General features: G+C 43.2%; 1 protein-coding gene across 1 annotated transcript in view; it reads left to right on the top strand.

The window, feature by feature from the left end:
• Window positions 1-20,631: 20,631 nt before the first annotated feature.
• The window catches only part of khdrbs3 (KH domain containing, RNA binding, signal transduction associated 3), a 98,359-nt gene continuing 92,506 nt past the window's right edge, over window positions 20,632-26,484 (top strand). The window contains exon 1 of the mRNA XM_012818262.3: window positions 20,632-21,103. Within this exon, the coding sequence (XP_012673716.1) occupies window positions 21,013-21,103 (91 nt within the window). The 5' untranslated portion in view covers window positions 20,632-21,012. The remainder of the gene's footprint in view (window positions 21,104-26,484) is intronic.

Raw genomic sequence — 26,484 nt, 5'->3', positions numbered from 1 at the left:
AAGCTGATGTCCCCTTTGGCGTCGACAGCAATCAATAACACCTGCCCTTTTAGTTCTGAGAGGCTCTAAGCGCTGATCAGATAGTCTTCATCAGTGCACCACTGCACACAACTATCTCTGCTCTCTCTTTCTCTTCAAGTGAATGTGTGGGGTTTTTTTGGTGTTTTTTTTTCTGTATGTCAGCACGCTGCACTTTGCAAATTGACAGTCGAAGTGATGTTTTTCCCCCTCATAACGCTGCATCTACAAGCGCGCTAATTTAAGCATTTGATTCCACAGAGGATAACTTTGACTCATCCCGCTGCCAGAGTTTTCCAGCGTGTCAGCTTTCGAACAAAAGAAGCGCTCCTAGAGTTATTTCTTAGCTCAAATGACAATGATATCAGTTTTTGCAGTCAACAGCCCTGAAGACTTGATGGCATGATGCTGAGGAAATGCTCCAACGAGACAGTTACTATTCTCAAAATCCTTTATCATTATGTAGACGTGCCTAGAAAGTACAATAATGTGCTCTCTGCATCACACCAATAGCATTCAAGAAGTAGCAAAAAATTCCAGTTGCTCAATTATAGCCAAACAATTGTATGCAGGTCTTTTGTCATGTTGTGTTCTTTTAACCACTGAAGCATTTTCCAACTAGTCCAACTCTAACTTCAAAGATTGATTTAAAATGATGATGTGATTCTGTTTATAGTAAAACACTGTAAACAGTACAACGATGTGGTTTGTATTAATAGACTCGGACAGAGCCCAGAATAAATAATAGATATGTGCTGTCGGGGTATATGCGAAGGACTCGCCACACTCACAGCGCTTAAAGAAAGTAGGAGAAGCTTCCTCCTCACTTGGCCTTGTGCCTTGACTGTGTCTGTTACCACGCTTCAAGAGTTTAATCTCAGTCCTCATTCGCCTCTAATGGCTCATGGATGACATTGACAGGCTCAATATATGGAGGCAAAACGATACTAAGAATTATGTGCAGTTCAGTGGCCACAATTAGTCAGTGGGTTTCTGACTGCCCACAGGGAACTTTATCGCATGGTATTTGAAATCAGTGGTCTGCATGAACTACTATTGATTCAGCTATTGTATTACCGGGACCACACGCTATGTTAATCAAAATATTTTAATTAAGATGATTGTAGATGTAGCATAGCATAACAAATGCATATCATTCCATATCATTTCCTTGACGTTAAAGTACCTGCAGTCCATGAATCACGAGCATGCAAACCCATTATCTCGTGATGTGGCAGAGATCTCTTCTGAAGGGAGTATGATTTCATGTATTCATCAAAAGGTATGTTCTATCCATCAATTTGTTTGCGCCTTTGTTGTCAAATATGTATGGTATGTTTAGATAATAGGCTTCAAATAATTGTAATCTGAAAGTAGTACCAGTGGATTTTTTAGTTCTTGTGTCTTATCGTATAGTAATGATATATGTAGAGATATCATGCAAATCTAGAGAGATAGACCGCGATAGAGACAGACGATTTAATAATCCCAGTCATCACATGTATGAAAATGGTTTGATTCCTTTAATATGAAAGTTATTTTTATTTCAAAGTTCTTCTTTGTGCCCCTGACTGTAAAGCCGTGAAAGCGTAGTCATTTGGCAGGTTATTAGTGTATGTTCGGAGAGACCACACTCATCTGACACAGGAGTTTGTGTGTTTGTTTTCCGCCTCCATGCATTTCTTTATATAGTACAGCTCTCTCTCTCTCTCTCTCCCTCTCTCTCCCTCTCGGCAAGCAGTGTGCTGTATATGATTCACAGCTTCTCCACCACCACTTGATATATGTTATATATATATTTTTTTTTTCCCAGGGCCTGGACGGTATAGAGGGGAGTATGGCTCTCATGAATCCTATTTGACATGAAAGTTCTAAAAATAACTTTTTTGATCCCAACTAGTCAGTACGTGCTCTTCACCAATGAAACATTTTGCAGTGGTGTTGCTGTTCAGGAGCTGTTCTGTAATTCTGCACTTGTTTTTAAATTCTCGGTTAAATGTCAGTATAGTTTACTGTTCATTAACACTATCATTTTCTTTTAACATGTGTCATGTTCAATCGAACAGAAGTAAACAGGTGAAAAACTGGCATCTTTTTTCTGCTAACATAAGAAGCATTTAAAGGTAATTTTATATATGTTATATGTATTCACGAAGCAGAACGAATGACTGAATGGGCATTGTTAAAAACGTGAACATCGATCTGTCCTCACTCTCTCATACTCATGTATTTGGCCCCACACCCATGCCATCACCTATTAATATTCTACATGCTCAAACATGCAAACATTTCTCAGTAATCCTGTTGTTTGTTGCTCTTTCTGGTGGTTTGCACACGTCCCACCTCTTGCTCAGATACCTCTACCTTCCATGGGGCTCCTACTCTGCTTTGTGTGGATTACTGCTTCACCTGGTCCTTAGGAGGCCTAACATAGGGACCAGAGGCAGCAGAGGTTATGAGGCTATCCATTAGCAACATCACTATTACACACACACCCACACACACACACACACACACACACACACAAAAGGACAGCACAGAGAGGCATACATACATCTACACAGCTACACACCTGCCCTCACAGAGACACACACATATGCACAAGTAGCCACTTTAACAAAGAGATAATAGGCTGTGTGGGCCATAATTCGTACTTGACCTGTCTGAAGCTCTCTCTGAGGTGTGATAAGCGCGGCAGTGCGGACCTCCACTTAAACACCTTGTAAAATCCATTAAGGTGCAGGCCCTCCTTCTTCTTCGTCTCTCTCTGCATGACTTGAATCGCGTTAAAAGTATCTTTTACTTAATATATAGTATTTGGAATTTGTAACTTTTGCTTTGCATGCACTAGTATTTCCTTCAGGAAATGCAAATCTAGTATTGTTTTTAAATTGTTGTGTCAGATATTAATTGCAGATTGAGATCTAATCACAAACACAGAAAAGGCCATTTGAAAAGTGCTAAACTGTAACAGACACCAGTGGTGGACAGTAACGAAGTAGATGTAATTCGTTCCTGTACTTAAGTAACATATAGATGTGTCTGTACTTTACTCAAGTATTTCTATTTGGTGAGACTTTATACTTTGACTCCGCTACATTTCAAAGTGAAAATTCGTACTTTTTACTCCGTTACATTTAGTAAAACCTCTCGTTCCTTTTGACCAAAGCGAATCAAATAATGAGAGGTCAAAGCGAGTGCACAATCACACCAACCAGGGCTCAGTGCGCGATTTTCTCTGAAGTCCTTTCGGTTTCGTCAGTTTCGTTCGTTCGTTGAGCGCGAGCTACGTTGAATTCGTTACAACGCTGCTGCAGCATTTTGAGGATGTTTTATGCTCATGCTTACTAAGTAACGCTACATAAATGATGGAAGAAACGGCTGACACTTACTTGCCTGAACACCCGTGGCCTTATTTGGGCGAACTTTTTGAATTGGAAAAAGGGAAGAAGGACTAATTTTATTTTAAGTGTCTTCTCTGCCTGCCTAAGCACAATACAATATCCTCTTTCAAGAATTCGCCCTCCAATTTAAAGAAACACGTTGAGGTAAGTGATTTTATTCTGGTAGGTTTAATGACTAGCAACCGAATTATTTTAAATGTAACCTACATTGTCTGCATTGTGTGTTCGGCTAAATTAGTTAACTAGCAGCTATACGCTAGCATAGCTTGTATCACACTGCTCAAAGAAGATGGAATATCCGATTCAATACAATAAATGGGATTGCTATTTAGTACCGTTTCACTGCAGCTCGTAGAATATGTACCTGCATACTGAAATGGTAAATATTGAAATTGGTATGGGGGCACACTTTTGAGTGATTCTAGACGGGATGTTTGCGCACCCACTTAGCTAAGCAAGCTATCCTAGTGTTCTAGCCACTAGAGGCTATACTACTGATGTCCACACAAGTGAAGTTGAATGCATTTTGACTTGTTAAAAAAATGCATGGTATGGCACCTAAGGAGTTGGCTGTTGGAATTTGCTACTGAAATAAATCACCTAAGTTCACCTTCTATAGACCAGCTTTGATTAAAAAATATATATATCAACATACTGTGTAGCCTAGATCTAGGACATGCCAAAATGTGTATTTTATTTATTAATGAGAGTATTAGTAGCCTAGCCTTTGTGGACATGTTGTTGTTAATGGTTGGATTTTATTTTTCATAGAAAGCATGCAAGTCACGTGGATAGGTATGACGTTTTGACAGCCCCACGCAAAAGAAAAGCAAAGAACCAAGACGCTCCTTCAACTTTCAGGCAGTTAAAGTTAGGTGAAACAAAGATAGTTTCTCAAAGAAATGTTGATCATGCCGTTTTTAATTTTGGAATCCAGAGTCTCCAGCTCTTTAGTGTGGTGGAGCAGCCATCATGTCAAGATATCTTGCAAGATCTTCAGCCCAATGCCTCTCTGATGTCAAGGACCACCTTGTGACGCAAGATAGATGAGGATGCAATTGAGATGAAGAGGAACATCAAAGAAGCTATGTCCACAGTCGATTTCATTGCTACGACAACAGATTGTTGGAGTGCAAGGCGAAGGGGTTTTCTTGGAGTTACTGCCCACTGGGTTGATCCCAATAGCGCCACAATTAAATGTGCAACTAAGTTACAAATAAATGTAAAATGAAATAATTGTTCTCTAGTGCTGTTATTTCATAACCACTTGGTCTTACCTAATGGCAATAGATAGCTTCCAATGTTTTGTGCTTATACTCTTTTTAATAGACAAATGTAAGACACTATTTAAAGAGTGGCATTAGTATTTTTACCTTATATCAGTTGATTGAGAAGGAGCTTTGATGTGAAAATGATTAAAGGCCATTAGAACCATAATTCATCAAGGTACTTTTACTTTTAATACTTAAGTATACATGAAGGCAAATACTTTTATACTTCTACGTAGAAATTCAAAGTGCAAACTTCCACTTTTACTTGAGTAATATTTTACACCAGGTATCTATACTTTCACTTAAGTATGTAGTTAGTGTACTTCGTCCACCACTGACAGACACTCATATTCATCTCTCTGTGAATGCTGCTGCTGTGTTGATATTTCAAAGGTACAGGGCTGAATTTGGACAGAGCTTAATTTCATTTGTGTCAACACTCCCCCAGTGGTGATTAATGCAGAGCGAATCACACTTCCCAGATCCTAACCGACCGGTTCTGTCGTAGATCTGGACCAGATTGGCTCGTCATCCCCCACTGGGAGTATGTAACCTCTGGAGAGCAATGTCACTTTTGATAACGCTCGGTCGACACACCAATCCCAAATCAAATGTGTACTCGAAACTGAAAGTTAATCAACCTCTTTTCAACTTTTGCCAATTTTAAATCCAAGTGTGGTTAATTTCAAGCAATTCTATGGTGGTATTAAGTCCTGACAAGTAATTTGAGTTTTTAATCCCCCTCATGAATGTGGTGTATGGGCACACACTTACACATAATCACATCCACACATGTAGGCTCACACACACATACACACACATATAAAGGCTCATGCAAGCACATACAAGTATACACACACACACAGCCTTTCCATCTTCTTATCTTGAGAAGGCAGTACATTCTGAGGTCCCGGAAGCTCTGGTGTCTGAAAGGTCAGGCCTGCTTTGTTGGTTAACATGCTTTAGCCAAGGCAGCGGTAGCTCCATGTTGAAGCATGAGGCTGTCAGGGGATTGCCATTCCTTGCGCTAAATGGCATCTCAAGTGATTAGCAGGTTCTGGCTCAGCGCAGATGACAGTGCTAATGGAGAAAGGAGTGGAGGGATTGCGCTCTCTCCTAATAGCTGAACAAGTGTGTGTGTGCGAGTGTGTGTGTGGACATGTGTGTGTGTGTCAGCTGTGAGCAGGCTATGGAAAAAAAAACCGATATGTTTCCCCCATGGGGTGCTGACATGCCTACAGAAAAGCCTGACTGTTGGGATTGTATTGGCTAGATCATACACATCAGCAGTACCTATCACACCACACACATATGCGTCACATTACAATATGCCTTTACATCACCCTCATACACCCACATCCCCCCCTGTGTGACATGAAAGGCGGTGATGTTTTTCTCTCTATTTGAAGCCACAGGTCAGCAATATGTTAGTTTGCACGTTGTATAATCTCTTCGTTCTATTCTGTCTCTGGGGAGCGAGTGAAGGCGCATTTTGTTCATACCTCAAAAAAAGGGGAAAAAGAAACAGAGGAGAAAGATACACATCAGTTGTTTGCTTGATATGCACACACATGTAGCCACACACACTGCCATTGCCTGCATTCAAATGTGTACAGTCTAAGACATACACACACACACACACACACACTGCCATTGCCTGCATTCAGATGTGTACAGTCTCACACATCCCCTGCTACCCACACTTGCTTGGTCTTTCTTATTTATTTATATCTTGACTGAACCTTGCTATGCTGGAAAAATCAATGTGCCCTGTCACGTCACTGGCAGGTAGCGACTCCTGCTGGGGTGTCTGGAGGTCGTAGCGAAGTGGATGCCCAAGTTAAGTCAAAGTAGAAGGATTTGTCTGCCAGGAATTAATTTAATACACGCAAAAAAATGTAATGAGTGCAAAATAGAGAAACAAACACATTGATTAGATCACGTTGTGCCAACTCTATCAATCCTTCATCTAGATATCTAAGAAAATGAGACAAAGAGATGGGAGTGAAAGCATACATGCAGCCAAGGGCTACACAAAAAGTAAGGTAGTTCTGGCCATAAAATCTTAAAGACAGTTTTTGCCATTTTCCTCTTGAGTGTAAAAGACAAGGCTACATTGCCAGAGAGGAGGCAGATGGTGCCTAGTTTTGTTTGCAGCAGCAGCAGCGCCTTCGCAAGCAAAGCTAGGGCAATAGATGAACTGGCATGATGTTGAGACGAGGAAGATCAGCTGGAGAGAACTTAGCGCTATGGACACTAACAGCATTAAATTCATTGTTGGAGCGATTTATGATGTCCTCCCAACTCTGCAGAACCTCAGTCAGTGGAGACATAATCAGGTTTTAAAATCATACGCATGTTTGAGAATAGATGAGTTGAGGTTAACTCTTTGCCTTTTAATGACAGGGACAGTATAATTTCTTTTGTGTGAGAGGAGACAAGAGGCACGGACAAATAGTACTTGTAAATTGTTGGCTGATGTCGAAAGACAGCTTCAAATTCCACAGGGTATTGTTGTGACTGCTACTGAGTGCCTGCTTGAAAACTCCAGTGGAACGCTCACAAAGGTAGCTTTGTTGTTGTTGTTGTATCCTGCTGTTCAGGTTGTAGGTATGGTGTTTAGCAGTAGTGGTCTACAGACTGCTGTGAAGGAGAGCCTTTTGTACCCTGCTGCTAAGGATCTGTGGTTGGCCAGTTGTTATATGGGTTAAGTTGTTGGGTATGGGTACTTGCATGTGACAGTGAGAGAATTGGCTGCTGTGGGAAGTCCCTGTCCACTAGCTCAAGGAATTTAACATATTTTCCTGTGTATAACAAAAAAAAGGGAATAACAGTGTGACTCTCAAAGCACATTGTGTCTATGTATGCCATATGAAATGTGCTATATAAATAAACTTGACTTGACATGACTGCGTAGGTACATTCCCTCTTATGCTATGGGCATTCATTTGAGACCACCATCAAAACAGAAGGGGAAAAAAGCAATTTGTCACTATTTAGAAAACTAGCCAAGGAATTGTAATTCTAATTCTAATTGTAATCATCAACTAACCTATTGGTATGTTATATTGTTTATAAACAGCGGTTCACCTAAGTGAAGTGGGACTAGAGAGGAGTAGGAGAGTGTAAGGGTATAGGAGTGTTTGGTCCAGTGTGTCTGGTTGCAGGTATGGATAGGGACATGGAGGAATGATCTGGAAGCAGTCCTCTACCCAGCCCTCAGGTCCACAGATCAGTGGCCAGCTATACATGACTAAACCTCATTAAACGGCGTGCCCTTTATCAGAAGAATAACGTATGAAGAACAACATCATTAATGACCCATTTGTCACATGTACAGCCACACTCTATGTGCAGAAAAGTGCAGGGTGAAAATGCCAGAATTTTCATTATTGTCATCAGTCTCACAGGAAACATTTTACATTTTTGACCTTTCACAAGAGCCCGGTCAGGGGAGGGGCAAGGTGCTTATTCACCTCTACAACATGGCATTCGAATACAATTCTGCACGGAGTGGGCTTAGGAGAGCAATACTTTTCTTGCTCCAACTTAACAGCAGCAAATGAAGAAAATTGCCCACTTCAAATGCAGGGTATAAGTGCATGCTAAGAGAGAGAGAGAGAGAGAGAGAGAGAGAGAGAGAGAATATGCTTGGTTGAGTGAAGGGAAAAGCATAGGGCTGTGTTAAGTATTAGCCAGACTTGCATAAAAAGGGAGCTGTGTCTGACTGTCTCAAAGGTTCACATGGGGTCTTCACATCCTAAGGACCAGGACAGGGGTCTTGTTCTCTGGCTCTCACAGGATCTGTCATGAGGGGGAAAAAAGGAAAGATTGGACAATTAATGCATTCATTGAGAGAATGGTGACTTGATCTGCATCTGTGCATCTCTGCTCACTGTTTAAGCTTAGCTTCTATGGCATTTAAACAAAGGGAGACTTCCCGTCATGTTTTTCCCATCACATTGCATGAGGAGAGAGAGAATGGCAAAGCATATGTACAAAGCCAGTGGCAAAGCATATATTTTTATGCTAATATAACTGAATACGGCCATCTTCCTGTTTGTGTCAGCTGGGAACTGAAGTGCTTTATATTACTTACATTATTTTTTTAATATTAAAACTTTTTCTGTCTCTGTACTCTGCCCTTTGTCTCAGCCGCACCAAATGGATGAGACCAGGTGCATTAGCATTCAAATGTCTATTGTGAGGAGTCAGGCCTTCCTGTCTGCAGTGGTTTCATAATATGCCTTCATATCTCAAAACTCTAGTGTCTCGAGTGTAAATTGACACATATACATTACAAACTAAACTAACTCACCTCAGACCATAGTAGTGTTTTATAAAAACTCATATTATTGCTCTGTGGTAAAATGAACGGGGACAGTTTGTATTTAGGTTCAATTCTACTCGGCACATGGAAAACCAACATGGCTGACACAAAGTCGTACATCTTCGCACTACCTCTCTACTACGGCAGTATTCAGATGCAAGAGATGTTGCTGCCTCCACAGAGGACCGCTCAGACAATGTGGTCGTTTCTAGGGTGGCACGGTGGCGCAAGCCGATAAAGCCCCGCACTTACAGGCTACATTGCCCGGGGGACACAGGTTCAAGTTTGGCCTGATGTCATTTCCCAATCCTTTCTCTGCTTCGCTTCCTGTCATAACTTCATTGTCCTATCCAAATGAAGGCATAAAAAAGCCCAATAATGAATCTAAAAAAACGGCTCCCCTGAAAGTGTTCTAATCCTAATAGCTCCAACAGGCCAAATGCACTGAGCCGACGCAAGAAGTCAACATCCGAAAAGGATGCGCGCCAGCCGGCAAAAACCAAGTTCATGACACAAAGTGGGCCATGAGGTGCAAAAAATGTTGGTTGTTGGGTTTGGGAACCACCCTCTGATTCTTACAGAAGAATAGGCACAAAGAATCTGTAAGGTGTTTGTGCTTCCAAGTACCTAGTCTGTGCAGATGCTTGTCGTACAATCAGGGATGGATTACCGAACGGGCTTACCGGGCCCATGAGCTCAGGGGGGCCCTAAGCCAGTGCCTCTGTGTGACGTCGCAGTTATGTATCGCTTATTTGTGGTATGTATCTCTTATTTGTGTATTTTGTTAATTTGCTGTTGGCTGTAATTGAGTGTACATGCGCTGTGTCAGAAAATGTGCATGTGCGCTGTAAATCCTGGTGAGGTACAGGTGAATTTAGTTATTGTGATTTAACTAATGTTTTGCGAGTGCACAATTTTTGCCGGCCCGCTCGAAGGGGTGGGGGGTTGGGGGGGCCTTTTACATGTCCAGGCCCACGGGCCCATGGTTTCATAATCCGTCCATGAGTACAATTGATCCAAAGCTGACATGTTTTTCAGTAGAATCTTTAGTAATCTGTAGTATTGCTTCTTCTGAAGTTACTAATTTCCTAGTTGTTACAAGGAATCTGATGTATCAAGCAATAAATGAACATAATTATGCTGTCAGTATTGTGTGGTGTCCATATCAAGGCTTGTTTGTGGACTCAGATCACTCCTTGGTGAACGAACAAGTACATTTCCAGAGAGACATAACAGTATTGATTTCCACTTTGATCATTTATAGCCATGAGCATATCAGTGGTGGTGCTAAAATGTCTTTTCCAGAGGTGAGAGAAAGTCTTCTTAGTCTAAGGATGACACCTTGAGCCAGTATAGGAGTCTCACCAAACTGAGGAGCTTGGCAAATATTTATTTGTTCAAAAATGTGCTCTTCTGTTCTTTTTGTTCTCTCATATTTTCAACTTGCCATGATTTTTACGTTTGTATTGTGCATTCCTAAAGCAAAATATCCATTATAATACTGACTTGAGTTACTCCTTGATTACTTAACTTCAATTTAAACCTGAATGCCTGTTTGATGTGACTGCCTGTGGGTGACGAGAAGGCGATATTGTTCCACAATATTTACCACTGTAATGCATTCTACTGTTCCATGATGCTTAGACACCTATAAACCTTCCAGCCGGCTGTTTTCTGTCTTCGGTAACATTTCGGCTAACTATTCACCACTGAACCCCCAGGGAACCCAACACCACTTTTTTAAAGAAAAAAAATGTTTCCCACTGGAGCTGCATGCACATTTCTTTTTTTTTTTCACCACATTTCTTTTCCACAACTGTGTTTGGCTCACACTTCAAACACTTGTTAATAGAAGCCCCTTTTTCTAAGATGAGGGGCACGGGGAGGCAGGGTTAGTTCCTCCGCCGCCATCTGTTTGCACCCTTCTTGGTGTCTGTGCCACCCGCTCACTCGCTGTAGGGAATATGGGAAGCGAGAAGGCAGGGGAAGGGGAGAAGAGGAGGGGCAGGATGGAGGGATGGAGGGAGGGGTTACTTCAGCACACGGTGTATATTTATATATTAATATTTACTTCCAAGGTGCAAGTTCAGTCGACAGGGCCCGAGGTGTCATAGCAACACCCAAATAATCCTCTCTCGCACAGCCCTCTTCCTCTTTTGTTCGTTTTCTGGGCCGATCCTCTCTTTCTCTGCCTCCTTCTCCTCCTCCTCTACTCTATCTCCTGCTCCTCCTTTGCTTTGTCTTTCTAGGACACCCAGATCTATCAGAGGTTTGATTTCACATTATCATCCTTGCAGCTGTGTGGGAGAACCCAAGGGGGCCGGCACTGTTTGACCAGCCTGCAGGAGAGGAGGCGTGTGTACTCTAGCATGTCGTCCCTGTGTGTGTGCATGTGTGTGTGTGTGTGTGTGCATGTGTGTGTGTGTGTTTGAGAGAGAGGGAGAGAGATAGACAGAGACAGAGAGAGAGAGGGAGAGAGAGTTGGAACTAAGCTGTTTATTTGCAGCTTAGCAACAAAAAAATGGATTTCCTGTGTACATTGTGTCATTGACAGCAATTTTTGAATAGCAAAAGCGGCCCAAATATGTACAAGGGACTGATAAAGTTACAAGGTTTAGGTCCATCTTCAACCCCCACACTCTCACCCTCTATAGATCATCTCGCCATCATCTCTTCATTCTTTCATCACACCATCCCAGTCAACCATATGCCCTTCCCCCTCCTCTCCCTTCCTCCTCTTCTCTCCTCCTTTCCAACCCCACCCCTCCCTTCTCATCCTCGGTCCCATCCCAGGGCACATCTCCACCCTCACATCACACAAGTTCACACGGTTCAAAGAGCAGAGCTCCAGGCCCACTCTGGCATCGATGGCAACAAAGACGCAATAGCAACAGCTGCTTTGGAAACAATATCAAAGCCACCAAAAAAGATACCAGAATCACAGACAGCAGATAGATGACATGGACTGTGATCCGCAGTGGGCCTATCTTGCTAATGCAATGCACTGCTGTTGAAACGGTTTGACAGAACTAAGAAAAGCCCCCTTGCTGAAACTGTCCAGTTCCCCCTCATTGCACAGCTTTCCTACAGACATCAAGGCTTTTGTTTGGAACAGACCAGAGGGAGGAAAACAGAGACAATACTGTGCACAAGCATTATCATCCACTGTCTTTCTATTATTGGCAGTACTATGACCACCACCATTATTGTCAGAAGTGAAACCATAAAGGTAAATGGGTCTGATATTTCTTGTGTTATTGCACCATTATGCTGTAAATTGAACCCCATAACTACTTATCCAACCTATATCTCCTGAAAGAAAAGATAGAGGAAACAAAAGTAAATCATAACCACACTTTTTTTTTTAAGTACACGGCACAATAGAAGATGCTTCTCTCGTTCTTTTCCGTTCTGCCTCTATCCTCCATCCTCCTCCCTCCTCCTCCTCCTTATCCGTCTCCTGGGTCCAGAGTCCTCCTACTGAAGGAGTGGGTCGGGGCCACGGCCTCCCACCGCATGCATTCCCACTCACTCACCAGCTGTACGGGCCAGCAGAGGTGGAGAAGGAACCGGAGGAGGAATATTCGTGATTCCCAGCTCAACACAAGAGAGTGAAGAAAAAGAGTAAAAAAGTAAATATCTTTGGTGATGTTTGACTTCAGCTCTTCCTGTGAGTTGCTGAAATTTCTCAAGGTGAACTAAGGCTGTTTGTGTGTGTGTGTGTGTCTGTGTTTGTGTGTGCATCTGTGTGCACAGGCACGTGTCTGTGTGTGTGCACGTGTGTATGTGTGTATGTGTGTGTGTGCATGCCATGGCTTGCTGTCATGGTTGCTGTCCAGCATGTATATGTCTGTTAGATGTTCTCTCATGTAAACATAAATAAGTGTAGACATATACACACATTACCATTCAGGCACAGACAGCAGCCCCTTCTTCATGAATTACATACACACACATGCACACAAATACAGCTCAACCCAAATTATTTTCATCTCCACTAAACCTGCAAGCTCAGCCATGTCGTTACCCCCCCCAAGTCATCACTGTTCCCCTCTTCCAGTAGAGAGCAGGGGGTAATTATAGAAGATTAGGTAAGATTAGGTAAGAGAAGGCTAGGACTCAGTCCCAGACAGTCAGCCTCCCCTCCTCCCTAATGCTTACACCCTTGTGGCAGGCCCGTCTCTCCACCCGCCCCCGCCCTCCCCCTCCACCTGCAGAATGCCGAGTTAATTAGCGAGCCGCCAGGCTGCTGTGACCTGAGGAAAAGACGTGAGGCCAGAGTTGGGTGATATTCATGGCTAATATAATGATTTCATTACCCTTAATTACGATATCATAATTACACTCTTGGCATTAAAAATCTCCCGCTCCAGCCTTTTGCTCGTCATTCTCTCCCAGCTAAGAGACTGATAAGGGAATATCAGCCCTCTCTCTGTCTCTCTTCTCCTCCGCTCTCTCTTCCTCCCTCCCTCGCTCTCTACCTCTCTCTCTTTCCTCCTCTCAAGAGCCATAACTCCCATGGAGATGAGAATAAAACGGGATAAAGTGTCACAGACCACAGCATAAATACACTTCACTTGAGCACTCTCTCAAGGTACACCCAAGGGCTTTTGTCAATATCGCTTGTTATGCCATATTGTATTGCATTGTGCCTGTGACCCCTTATTCACAATTGATATTCTGTTAGCATGCTCTTTGGCAAAGGAATTAAGCGCATTGATTTCACATGTACGGTTATAGGACTTCACCATACACCTCCTCCTGTCTCGTCCCATCCCGGCGTCCCGAGTGAAAGGAACAGCTCCTGTGTTTGACCTCTCCGAGGCACCCGTGAAGCCATACAGTTTGGCAGGTGCGGTGGCGGCAGCGGCGTCTACTTTGAGCGAGGGAGAGCGAGCGAGTGAGTGCAAGTCTTGGCCCCAGGCACGGTTGGCTGCGTGTGAAACAGCTTTCATGATGGGATCTGTCGGGCACCCATCTGGCTCCCTTGTGTAAGGTCACAGGCACCAGTGAAGTCAAACCAGACCACTCTACTTCAACACTTATCTCTCTCAGCTACGCACGCTCACTCTCTTGGTGTCGTTTTGTCACTCGCTATATACCTCTTGGCTGACTTCTCTATCTCGCACGCACACATTCTTTTTCTGTCTGTCATTCCAATTCCTGTTGACCTTTTCCATTTTTCCACCAAATGTGTATTTCCTATGCTTCTTTTTTTTGCGTTTTTCTCCACCTCTATAAGTTACAGAATAAAATCCCGTTCAGGACAGATTGGTCCATATTATTTTTCAAATGTTCCAAAATTCAAACTTCTTCTTGCTTTTGCAGCTCACCTTATGTGTCCATGATGCATCCTCAAACTGAGAATCTGACCAATCACAAACACGGGAAGGAGAGGTCAGCCAAGGGCAAACCCGGAGCAGACATTCTCTCCTGCAGCTTTAGAGGTGAAAGAGACACCTTCTGTTTGCCCTGGCAGATGAGTGGCAGGTGAGGTGGAGTCTTAGCTGTATGCACAGCTGTGGAAGAGAGAGATGGATGGAGAGAGAGAAAGAGAGAGATACTGTGTGTATGTGTATGTGTATGTGTGTGTGTGTGTGTGCGCAGGAGAGCAAGAGAGAGGTATGGTGTGTGTGTGTGTGTGTGTGTGTGTGTGTGTGTGTGTGTGTGTGTGTGTGTTTTTGTGTGTGTGTGTGTGTGTGTGTGTGTGTGTCTGTGTGTGTGTGTGTGTGTGTGTGTCTGTGTGTGTGTGTGTGTGTGTGTGTGTGTGTGTGTGTGTGTGTGTGTGTGTGTGTGTGTGTGTGTGTGTGTGTGTGTGTGTGTGTGTGTGTGTGTGTGTGTGTGTGTGTGTGTGGAGGAGGGAGTGAGGAGGAAGGAGAAGTCAACCTTGGGCGAACTCTTGCCCGCTGCCATTGATTGGTTTACTTGGCCTGGGCTGACAGCTCCTCATTAGGCTGCTTTTATACAACACTTCCTGGAGAGGATGCACGGGGTCTCCGCATCAGCACAGCAGGGGGGGTTGGGTGCTGTCGGGGTGATGTCTGATCAATGCGTCTGATGGATCGGTCCAGGAGCCCGCCCGGCGCAGTTCTGCGTCAAACGCCCTCTTTAGTGGATGTGCGCGCGCTCCATCGACAGGCAGCCCCAAAGTGCCCTCTGTGAGCCCGACTCCATTGTTGGTCCAGGCGCTGCATCTCACAGGGAGAAATCGAAGGTTGGAGGGGTGAGCGAACGTTCACCAGTCAGCTGCCCCTACGGCACTGTGGAAATGAGCTGTGTATTTTTTTTTTCCTAACCATGAATCTACCCGTACCAAGACAGGAAGAGCGGGGACATGGAGATTTTGAGAATTTGATTCTGAGTGATCAAATTCTCAAAATCAATGTCAATGTTTTCTCCTGACTCTTCCCTTCCCTGTTCTCCCCCCTGTTAAGATTTGTAATTTTTTGCTGTAAAGATAAAATAGCAAATGTGTAGGCTGCATGGGCCACTGTGTTTGACTGCTCAAAGCGTGTCTTTGTGAGACAAGTCAATATAAACCTGTCAGCGGATTTTCATCTTTTCATTCAGTGTGGTTGTTACTGGAGGGATGGAGGGATGAGTGAACCATCTCTTCATTTTCTGATAACCAAGAAGGAATGACAGTGAAGTAAATGCAACTCAGTCATAATAATCTCCGTCTATACGCCTCTGTTTCTCTCTCTCTGTCTCTCTCTCTCTGTCTCTCTCTCTCTCTCCCTCTGTCTACATACCTATCATTCCCCCACTTCCTGCTTTTCATTTTCTGATACACAAGACGGAATAACAGTGAAGAAACTACAGCCAAATCATAATAATCCTTATCTTTCCCTCTCTGTTTTTTTCTTTCTCTCCCCTGTCTATATATCTACCCATTTCTCCACTCCCTTCTCTCCTGAAAACAACGTATCTCATATCTTCACTGGTGCCGAGCCCTTTGCTCCTCGCATCCTGCATCTAGGCCAACCATCGGGAGGCAGTATAGTCACTCCGAAGCCCAGCCGTACTGTCCTGCACGGACTAAAGGAGACAGGAGAAACACCTTTAGAGAAATAAAAGCCCCACACACTTTCTCGTGTCTTTATACAAGCCCTATGAGAAATCCTGCACTCCACCAGTCCTATCCCAATCCCCTACGGTGTCCAATTTTCAATCTTCACACTTTGTCTGTGAACTCCCACAGTTGCTGTGGCATACGCTGAAGCAATCAAAAGAAGGAGAAACACCGGGGACAGTGGTGAGGGAAGAGATGGGGGGGGGTGAGTACACCCCGGCAGTCTAAATTCAAAGTGTGTCGAGGGCACAACTCCAACCAATTAGCCCCAAGACACGTAATAGGGTAATGACCCTTGAGATGGTTGTCGGTTCATGCGCCAGTCAACCTTAGGAATTTCATTAGCGAAGACAGACATCTGATATTCAAGGTTAAGAGTGCTGTTTTTTTTCCTCTTCTCTTTTACACTGCTTTACGCTTGCCTGAAGATATGTTTGAACTGTTTTTGGTTCAGATTAAAACTGCAGCACAAGGTATGGTGTACCTTTGGGTTAAGGTTATTTTTCCTGCTTTGTTCTGTAAATCAGTAAGAAAAGATTTGCAGTGGAATAAGTGAATTATTATCTCTTTTTTTTACTCAACCAAAGCCTGGAAAGCTGTAGTGCTCATACAAGGAAACATATCTATACAAAGGAGTTTAGATATGAAAGGATCAAAATGCATTCATGAATATTCTCTGAGCTGCTCTTATATCTTCTCTCTTTTACACACACAAAGACACACACACAGATACACACAAAAAGTTATTTGTTTAGGTTGGAATTCTCTCTAACCCTGCATCCCTGCTGTCTTCATTAAACATGCAACATACAAGGATATGCGTTCAACTTGCTCATTTTCTAAAGAGAAGATCAATCCAGGAGTGAGATAAAATAAATATGGCTTTTAAAACCAGTCAGGCAGCAGCAGCGATTCCGCAGACAGAAAGAGGTCCCGTAACCAACAGGTTCCAGGTTTAAATCTGGCGCCTCACAGCCTCATGTTGAACAGACTTTGAAGAAGACACTCTACCTTGACTGCAGCTCTTGACGAGTTGCTTGATACGTGGTTGGCTTTACTGTCAGCGTGTTTGAGTGAGTTTTCAGTGCACTTAGAGGATTAAAAACCACTATATGCATGCAGTCCATTTAAAAGCAAGGACCAGACAGTGAAACAAACCAGACATCCATTAAAAACTATACATTTTTAACAAGATATTATATTGTCATTACATCCGGCTGACAGCAGGGTTGACGGGGATCAGTACAGCAAAGGAATATAAGAGGACAGGCAGGACGAAGGCTTTGTGGTACAGAAGATGATGAAGAAGAACAGATGGCAAGCATATCTACAAATAAGTCGGTCATCTGAAAAGGAGATTAGTGCATTTGAGCCCATTTTTAATGGTCCTGGAAAGAGATTAAAAATGTAAGCTGTTTTATAACACACATTTTTTTTCCATTTTTTTTCTTTCTTTTGTTTTAAAGCTAAACATCATAAAGGGGTGTCGAAACATTTGCACAGTAGTGTGCATGCAGGCCAGTGAGACTTATTCAACATGGAAGGTCCTGTAACTAATAGCTGGTACCTGATGTGGCTTTAACCATGCCCCTGTAGCTGTTGCTCAACAGTTAGCATGTCCGTCTGCTTTGCTAGCCTAATGCGCACTTTCCCTACCACCAGTTTGTTCCTTGCTTATTAAATGACCACATGAAAACTTTTTTAATAAAGAATAATCACATGTTCACAGGCAATTCCTTTCGTCACTCTCCTCCTTTGTCATGCTCTTTTTGAGTTCAGTCTGGCACTTACACAGAGGGAATCTCCATGTAGCCAACCCGCTAATGCCTATAAATAAACATAATATCAATCGCCTCGAGCGGCCGTTTCATAGCACAATGGAAACCATAGAAGTAAATAGTTATCACTGCCTCTCTCGCTCGCTCTAAAGTTTGTGGAGAACAAACATAAAAACATTGATAAATATACATGAGACTGTCTTGTTTCGCTGCTTTGGGTCATTTTCCTTTGCTGTGTTCCTGAAATGGAAGAGGGGCCCTCTTACAACCTCTGGTAATCTGAATTATATAACCAGTGCTTGTCAGGTCTCTTTTCCGCCCACAATGAGCCCTATACCTTTGTGTCTATTCAGACACTGATGGGAGAACTGGGAACTATCTTTCACTTTCTTAGCTTTTAGTGAACATACAGTATAGTATATTTTGATGGAGCTGTGACTTTGAACAACTTGTACTTGTACTTTGAGCTCAAATTGTGTTGAAAGGAGTTCCCATCCATTTCTGAATTCACTGATCAAGATAAAAGTCATATTAGCAGATCAAATTGAAATGAGTTTCCTTAACTGGGTCTTTACTGAAGCATCCTTGAATGAATTCCTTTCACCATGGATACCATATACACTCACTCTATCACCATGGGTACCATATAGACTCACTCCACACAATTTAGGCCTTCTACTCCCATAGGATGATGGTGGTGGGTGGCCCTTCCTTCTCGGTTGCATCCACATTTATGTAAGTTTACCTCTGAAGGCACAAAGCACTGGGTGAAGCAACTACCAAATGTGATTTATTAAGGCTGATAGGAGTGGAAATTCTCAATTTCCCACCAGTGCAAAAAACACGGGTGTCTTTAACAACACAGCAGAAACTAGTGTGGTTTTCTGTGGGTGTTAATGATTTTATATTTGTAGACCCTTGACTCTTGGTCTGCAAATACTGCAGGAGGCACTGGTCAACCCACACCATCAAAGATATATTCACTTGCTTGCTTGCCTCCATCTTAACTAGAGTGAGGTTTCTGTTTAGACAGCAGCGTTGCCATTTCAAAAACAGTTTACGACAGCAGATCATCCAGTATTGCTCTGTGCCATTTTAAGCTGGGATCTGAGAAACAGAAAGTGAGAAGCGTTTGACAGCTGGCAATGCTGATGATACACATGTTACTGTGTTTAAAATGTTCATAATAGGCCTACATCTCTCATTGTGCAAAAGCTGAAATGCATGCCTGTGATCAGGTTTACTAATCTATCCATTATAAATGACATGAAGCTGTATTCACGTAGCAGACCAAACTAACCCTGGATGACACTGAAATAATGTGATTGGACTTCTCATCCCCTTCAGTGAGTGTCTCTTAAAGTGACTGTAACCAAATGCTATTATTCAACACATAATGAATGTTCTGTGCCAAAAAACACAGAACCTCAACTCAGAATTACTTTCTACAGGTATAGGGTTACAATATATTATAATATCACATCAAGAGATTTGTTCACAAATCTAACTGGTCATTGCTATAAGAATTGACAGTTTTGCCAGGTCTGTGTTTAAAAACGCATTTTTCACACCTGCTCTTTGATGGTCGGCCAGTCTTTTAAAAAGCATATTTTTTTTTTGCCAGGGACATGACCTTAAGAGAGATGATTGGATTTCTTGTGAATTATTGGCCAGGTGTCTAATGAAGTGAGAGCCTGAGAGGGAATGTATCAAAACAATCAATTTTCATTTTGAACCTGGCCATTAGTCATACACAACAGAAGGTTTAGAAGATTATGGATAAGATAATTCGAAGACATCTTTGCTCTGCTTTACTTCTATGTAACTATTCACTGTTTGGCTACAGGCTGCTCCAGACAAGTCTCCTCCAATGACAAATATCTGTCTCCACTGGTGACTAAGGGGAGTGTTTGGGGGGTTTAATAGTAGTAAAACAAAAGGATCCTGTCTCGAAGATGTAATTCTTTTGACGTTTTAGCTTGTCATTTCGGGACGTAATCTTCAGCTTGTGGTTCGACCCGTACCACGACGGAAAGGCATTCTAACATCCAGAACGAACGTCCCCTTTGGCTGCACATCTACTTTTGACCGCACATTCATGTTGATACCTCACTGTATTTTGACAACAGAGGAGTCCCGGAGTGCTTCGTAAACATAAACCCAGGGCCAGTCGAGATCTTTGACTTCACTCGTGTATCACCCCAAGGTTAAATAATATTAAAGCATAAGTCCAACCGTACGAACGTTACACACAAATGAATTAAGGGATGAAGTAGACATTCAGTGAAACTGGAATCACAAAGCATTGAAATAACACACAAGACCGCTTGAAATTCCTTTGACTTGGACTGTTGAGCAGTGCACAATACAATTGCATTCTCATTTCCATTTTTAAATCTGCCCTGCAGCAACATACAGCTCTGCCGTGTTCAACTGATTTGATTAGTCCAACGTGATATTTTAATGCAAAAATGGATTACTTGTTTGCCCCAATAATTTCTTCAGCTACACGACACTCTATGTAAATCTAAATTATTTAAACTAGGCCTACTATTATTTTCTGCCTATTTGCACACTGTGCCATTTACGTGAGATGTCATGTAAACGTTTCATTTGCGTGAACAATTATTTAAGGTTACAAAATGACTGTGTCGGTGTAGTTACAGCACCATGGACAACTCCAGTTGCTCGTAGATCCATCTGGCGATTGTCCGTCCCCCTCCTTGATTGACGTTTAAATTGCTGCATATCATAACGCAATTTTTACCGCAACCAATCGTTAGAGGACCTGGGACGTACCGTCGTTGCCAGTGGATACAACAGGGGGAGCTTCAAAGAGCTTGTTTACAGAGCCGCGAGAGATTCTGCTCAGAGGGGTTTGCCCGTGAACGACTGAGCAAAAGCCTCACAGATGGGATAACGGAATTCCGCAGAAACTAGTGCACACACGTTTTTCATGGCTGACACAGCATAACAAACTAGATTATTTGTAATGTTTTAACACACGTTACGAGAGACACCACTTGTTTCTTTTTATTTTTGAGATTGGCCGCTGCTCATTTTGGCGGCGCAAACTGAGAAAGCGGGATATCTTTATCCGATCCTATCGTGTTCGCCTGGACCAAAGGTGCTGAACGAAATGGATAACGAAAAGTACCTCCCAGAGCTCTTGGCAGAGAAGGACTCTCTCGACCCCTCATTTCAGCATGCATTACGGCTCCTCGATCAAGGTAAACCACCTGATTTTGTCTCTTCTGTCCCATGATGCCCAACATCATCTGTGCACCAAAGCGCGCATTTCGTGAAAATGCAGCTCGTGTTCCGACTTTCCTTATATTAAAAGCGAACCGTAAGAGTAAGACATTAAGTTTTCTTGGGGAATTAGGCTACTAGAGACATATACCCCCCAGTAAGGGTATGTATGTTAGAAACGCAAGTCAAATGTATCCCAAACATTGCGTAGTCAACTATCCGTGTAGGGAGTCACTGTCGGACCGTTGATCCAGCTAACTTGGAAATGTATGACCTTGTGCCAAACCATAACATTCTCGCAGTAGGGTAAAACCAGTTTACCAGTTGCCCACAGTTTTCTTTGTTCTTGTTTTTTATTTTTTTTATTTTACATGCAACTTCAAATCAATTATCCTCTCAAGATGGATATCAGAGAGTTACGTACCTTTAACAGCTATAGGCTGGATACTTTTTGGCACATATCTGCACTTGAAATAGTGTTTTTGCATAATTACCCAGCGCGACGTCCTCCAGGTACCCTTCTGCAACACCTTATCCCTACACCTGTTAATTGGGATGTTAGCAGAGGAATCAGCGTGGACAGAGCGAAGCGCTGGGCTTGGTTTTACGCTTTGAAGAAGTTGTGCTGATCCTAATGCAATTTGAAAGAAGACAGCGGCATTGTCCACGGTGATTTGAAGACGCTTTAATTAATCCAAGGCAAGAGCCGCGGCACAGTGGTAGACTCTGGCTTTGAAGCTGTCTGACTTTGCCAAATGCCGCTCGACGCATCCCCTATTTCCCCTCTCGTCGGGAGTGCTCCAGAATTGCCAGTCCTTTGTGTATAGTTTCTCCTCGAGTGGCGGGTTGGAAGGAATTGTCGCCCTGGATTAGTAACTTATCACAAGTGGCAGACCGTTTCATCTGGCCACATATGAAATGAAGACTTTTGACATGCTCAGAAGCTTAGGCATTCATAAATAGGCCCCAGTATAAGTTTCAGAGGCAAACTGCACCTCACCAGAATGTCAAAAAATAGTGGAACCCATTCATCTGATGGTTTATATTAGTGTGTAAAATGTGGTGATGTAATTGTTAATCAGCATTTCAAACAGATCACTAACACACCTGCATGTCCAATTCAGTGTGTTTCAAAGGTTGTATTAGTTTCTGTCAAGATGGTGTATTTTCACTACACTTCTGTATGTTTGGAACAACAGCAACAAAAACAACTAAATAATGCATGGCACCTTGTGTGAAATGCTGAACGCATTTGAGTTTTACTCAATGAACCAAAAATTTAAAAGAAAACTCAAAAAGACATCTTTTCCTTTAGTGTGTGAGAGGTCAGACCTTCACAACATTCCCTGAATGTTGGCCTCATTTGACACGAGCATACACACATTCCCAATTCTCCCACTGTCCATTACTCAGTAATGATGGGGCAGTCATCAGTTCAGTACACACCCGTAAACTGGTATTAGCAAGTCTACAGCTTTCCCCCCATTTTCAGACATTACCATGTGCTTGATGCAAGTATACTTTCAAGTGCTGTTCTGGCACCAGAACACAAACACAGATTTTGTTCTGTTGTGTCATGACTAGGAATGAACAGGAGCTGATGGCATTTATGAAGAGAGAGGGACTGAGGAAAAAAAGCCTTTCTCAGTGCAAGCATGGTGGTTCTTGTAGCATCAGGAGGAGTCCCTCTTAGAATCTCTCTCCCCTTCCATTGTCAGGGGAATTCGCGAGGCATATTATGCGTCGAGATGCTATGAAGGATGAGATTGGTGCCGTTGTTAGCGGAGATTTGTGTCAGGGCATGAAAGCATTGATTTGGGGGACAGCTCCGGGGAGCGAAGTGGCCATTATGAACGGGCCTCTGCCAGCTCCATCCGCTCCGCTCCCCTCCCCTCCCCCCGAAAGGTAGCCGGAGAAGAGATAAGGCAGTGTGTTACTCAGCACTTTTTTTTCTCCCTCTCTTTATCAGTTGGGCACTGTCTTTTAAAAAAAAAATTGGGTTTGCCTTTTTAGAGAAGTGCGCTCAGGGGAGGAGAAATCTGACAGACTAAGGGAGGGGAAAAAAAGGATTTCTTGGAATCTCCCTCAGCAGCTTCTTCAGCCGTTTTCCTCCCAGATGCAAGCCAAGATCATATCTGAAGATTGCAGGGATTACATAATGTTGGGTAGATTCTAATAGATTAATCTCTTGTACTTGATGTCAGTCAATGAAAAGCTTTCATCTGTGCAATTCCATTAGTGACTGGACAAGCTTTGGAAAAAGTTGACCAGTTTGCTTTAAGTGATATTGTTATAATGATATTCACGTCGGATACCACATATGGTAGTCAGAGAACCACGTAACATGCACAGGTTTATGAATGAGTTCAGGAAGATGAAGTTTGTATGCAAAACTTTCCCTTAAACTATTCCGTTTTAGAGACAGGGAATAACACCATGTCCCAACCCCTAATCACACTGGACATGCGCTTGATTGCATATATTCTGTGCCTGAAAAGTGAAATCAGCCTTTAATAAATACTAATTGCAGTGTTTTTTTATGGTTGGACAAGGCTGAGCCGTTTTTGTTGCCATTTTTATTTTCGCAGTAATCTTTGAAGTATTATCTGCTTTCCACAACAGATAGCACTTGATGGTTTTCGACAGAGCCTCTTCTCTGTCTGCTGCCTTGCTGATGAGTCCTGCTACTTGATTATGCAATTGGCAGGGGAAGAAACCTGGCACACACACACACGTAAACACACACACACACACACACATACACACACACACACACACACACACACACACACACACACACACAGACACACACAGACACACACAGACACACACAGACACACACAGACACTCACAGACACGCAAACACACACACACACACACACACACACACACACACACACACATACACACACACACACACACACACACACACACACATACACATACACTCAGTCATACACGAATGCCAGCGCGGTGTTGCAAGGCCACACTTTTGACAAGTGAAGCTTCCCAGTTGCTAATTAACACTGCTGCATACATACATAAAATAAATCTGGTTGCTTATTTTTTCATGTTTCACTTCTATATTCTGCAGAAACAGAAGGACAGAGTTCTGCCATAAAACCCTAAAGTTGACCAAAAACATGGTAATAGGTTTTTTATAAGGTCAGTTTGGAAATAGGGTTTGGATTAGCTAGTAAGTCCTGCCACAAGTTTTAATGGAATTTTCATGGGTTCCAAGAGTTCTTGTGGGCTTAGCATATACTTATAAATGCAAATGTATATGTCCCTGTTGAGGTGATTGTTGAGCTTATTTATGTAGCTCTGTCTGGAGAATGTGTTAATGATTGTCTCTGTGTGTGGATGTGTGTGTGTTTCTGTGCTAGAACCATACCATGCTTCCGCATCTCATTCTTGCTGTGTTAGCATCACATCAGCAACTCACCTCACACACACACACACAATCATTCTCAGCCCAAGTGCAGACAGCTAAAACAAAGCAAGCTGAAAAAAAAAGGACGAAGAAGACATCCATTACATTCACTACAAAGCCTTACTGACTTCCCTATAGAGAATGCAAACAGTTGTAGCTCTTTGGATACCGGAGCCTTGCTCATGCAGGTGCATTCCAGCCGGCTGAGGCGGGTCTACTGTCACTCAAAGATGCTGGGGATAATGTCAACACAGCGGCTTGTTCTGGGCCCTGGCTTACGCGTTATCTCTGCCCAGTGCCGGCAGCACGCCTGGAAATGCAGAGCAGTGAGCGAGCGAGTGAACACACATGGCCCTCAGAGACGTTATCAAAGCCAGATGCATTGGGCAGTACAAGAGAAGACAAGAAATTGTGGGAAGGAGGGAGACAGAGAGGGCTGTAGAGAGAGATAGAGAGACAGAGAGAGAGAGCGAGAGAGAGAGAGAGAGAGAGAGAGAGAGAGAGAGAGAGATGGAGTAGGGCAACCACAGATCACGATAATCATCTGCGGTTCACCAACACGCTGACACTCTGATCTCTTGTGGCCAGAGGAGCAAAGAGTCAGGAGCCTAAAGGCAGGAGTATGTATGTGTGTGTGTGTGTGTGTGTGTGTGTGTGTGTGTGTGTGTGTGTGTGTGTGTGTGTGTGTGTGTGTGTGTGTGTGTGTGTGTGTGTGGTGTGTGTGTGTGTGTGTGTATGTCAGTACCAAAGTGTGGGTGACAGGGAGAAAGTTTCTGAGGGAGTGTGTAATCACTTGTGTAGGTGTGTAAATGAGTGTGTACGTTTGTGCGTATACAGTAAGACAGTTTTTTGATTGACTGTGGAAGCATGCATCCATGTATGTGTGCGTGTGTGTCTGTTTACGTGTGTGAAGGGCTGTGGACAGGGAGGATGAGGAGCCCATGGGAGCGCTGGATGGAGTGTGTGAGCGAGTCTTGTGGTGTGAGGGAGGCTGGAAGCGAGGTGTTGAGAGGAGCTGTACTGGCAGGGGTGTTGGCAGCCTGGCGTTTCGCGCCTCTCTGCCTCTCCCCCAGAGATGAGCCACAGAGAGGGAGAGAGAGAGAGAGAGAGAGTTGCTCAAAGGGGCCAGCACCAAATGTGCGACTGATCACCATTAGAGCCGCACACGGGAGCCCTAATGGCAGGTCCTGAGTCAACATGGCTGCATCGATTTCACTGTTGCATGTCTGATTTACACGCAGATCCAGTCAACAGCAGTCACCTGATGAAGCTGTAATTTAATGCCAGGGCACTCCAGGGGTACAGTTACCTGTGTCTTCTGTAGAGAGAGCGGCAAGTGAAGTATCTTTCACAGAAAGGTTTCCAGCAGACCATAACATCAGGTATACGTGCATATTTGTCATACATGTTTGCAGAAACATTGCACATTTTCCTCCATGTTGGCACATTGCCACAATCACTTCTGTGGGGAGATTGGAACCTAAAGTCTTACTTTTCTTTCACACAAAGTCCTTACACAGAAGCATTTCTATGTATTTCACAATGATATATTCACCACCTATTGAGATATTCACCATTCATTACTTGTTGTATGTTAATGTGTTGTGGAGTTGTGTACAGTATGTCAACTTTAGCCTCACCTGCTAATTCATATCCATCTCGTTGAGGAGCTGCAGTAGAGCTCAAAGAGCTCCCTACAAATGTGATAACAATCTCGGAGCCCCCTCGTATGACTGCACGATTCAGCGCCTCTACCTGATAAAACTATTGACTCGTAAAACATGCACCGTTCTTCGTTTTTGTGTCCCATCGCTCTGGGTGGCTGTTTTGCTGAGAGAATTGCATGGCTCAGCAATTTTGCGAGGCATTTAAAGTTTGCAGGTGTTTTGACCATGGGTGGAGGGAGATGGCATGTGTATTATCCTC

The sequence above is a fragment of the Clupea harengus genome, chromosome 19 (assembly GCF_900700415.2).
Source record: "Clupea harengus chromosome 19, Ch_v2.0.2, whole genome shotgun sequence".
NCBI lineage: Eukaryota > Metazoa > Chordata > Actinopteri > Clupeiformes > Clupeidae > Clupea > Clupea harengus.
The sequence above is the reverse complement of the archived record's forward strand: the minus strand, read 5'-3'. Positions and strand labels throughout refer to the sequence as shown.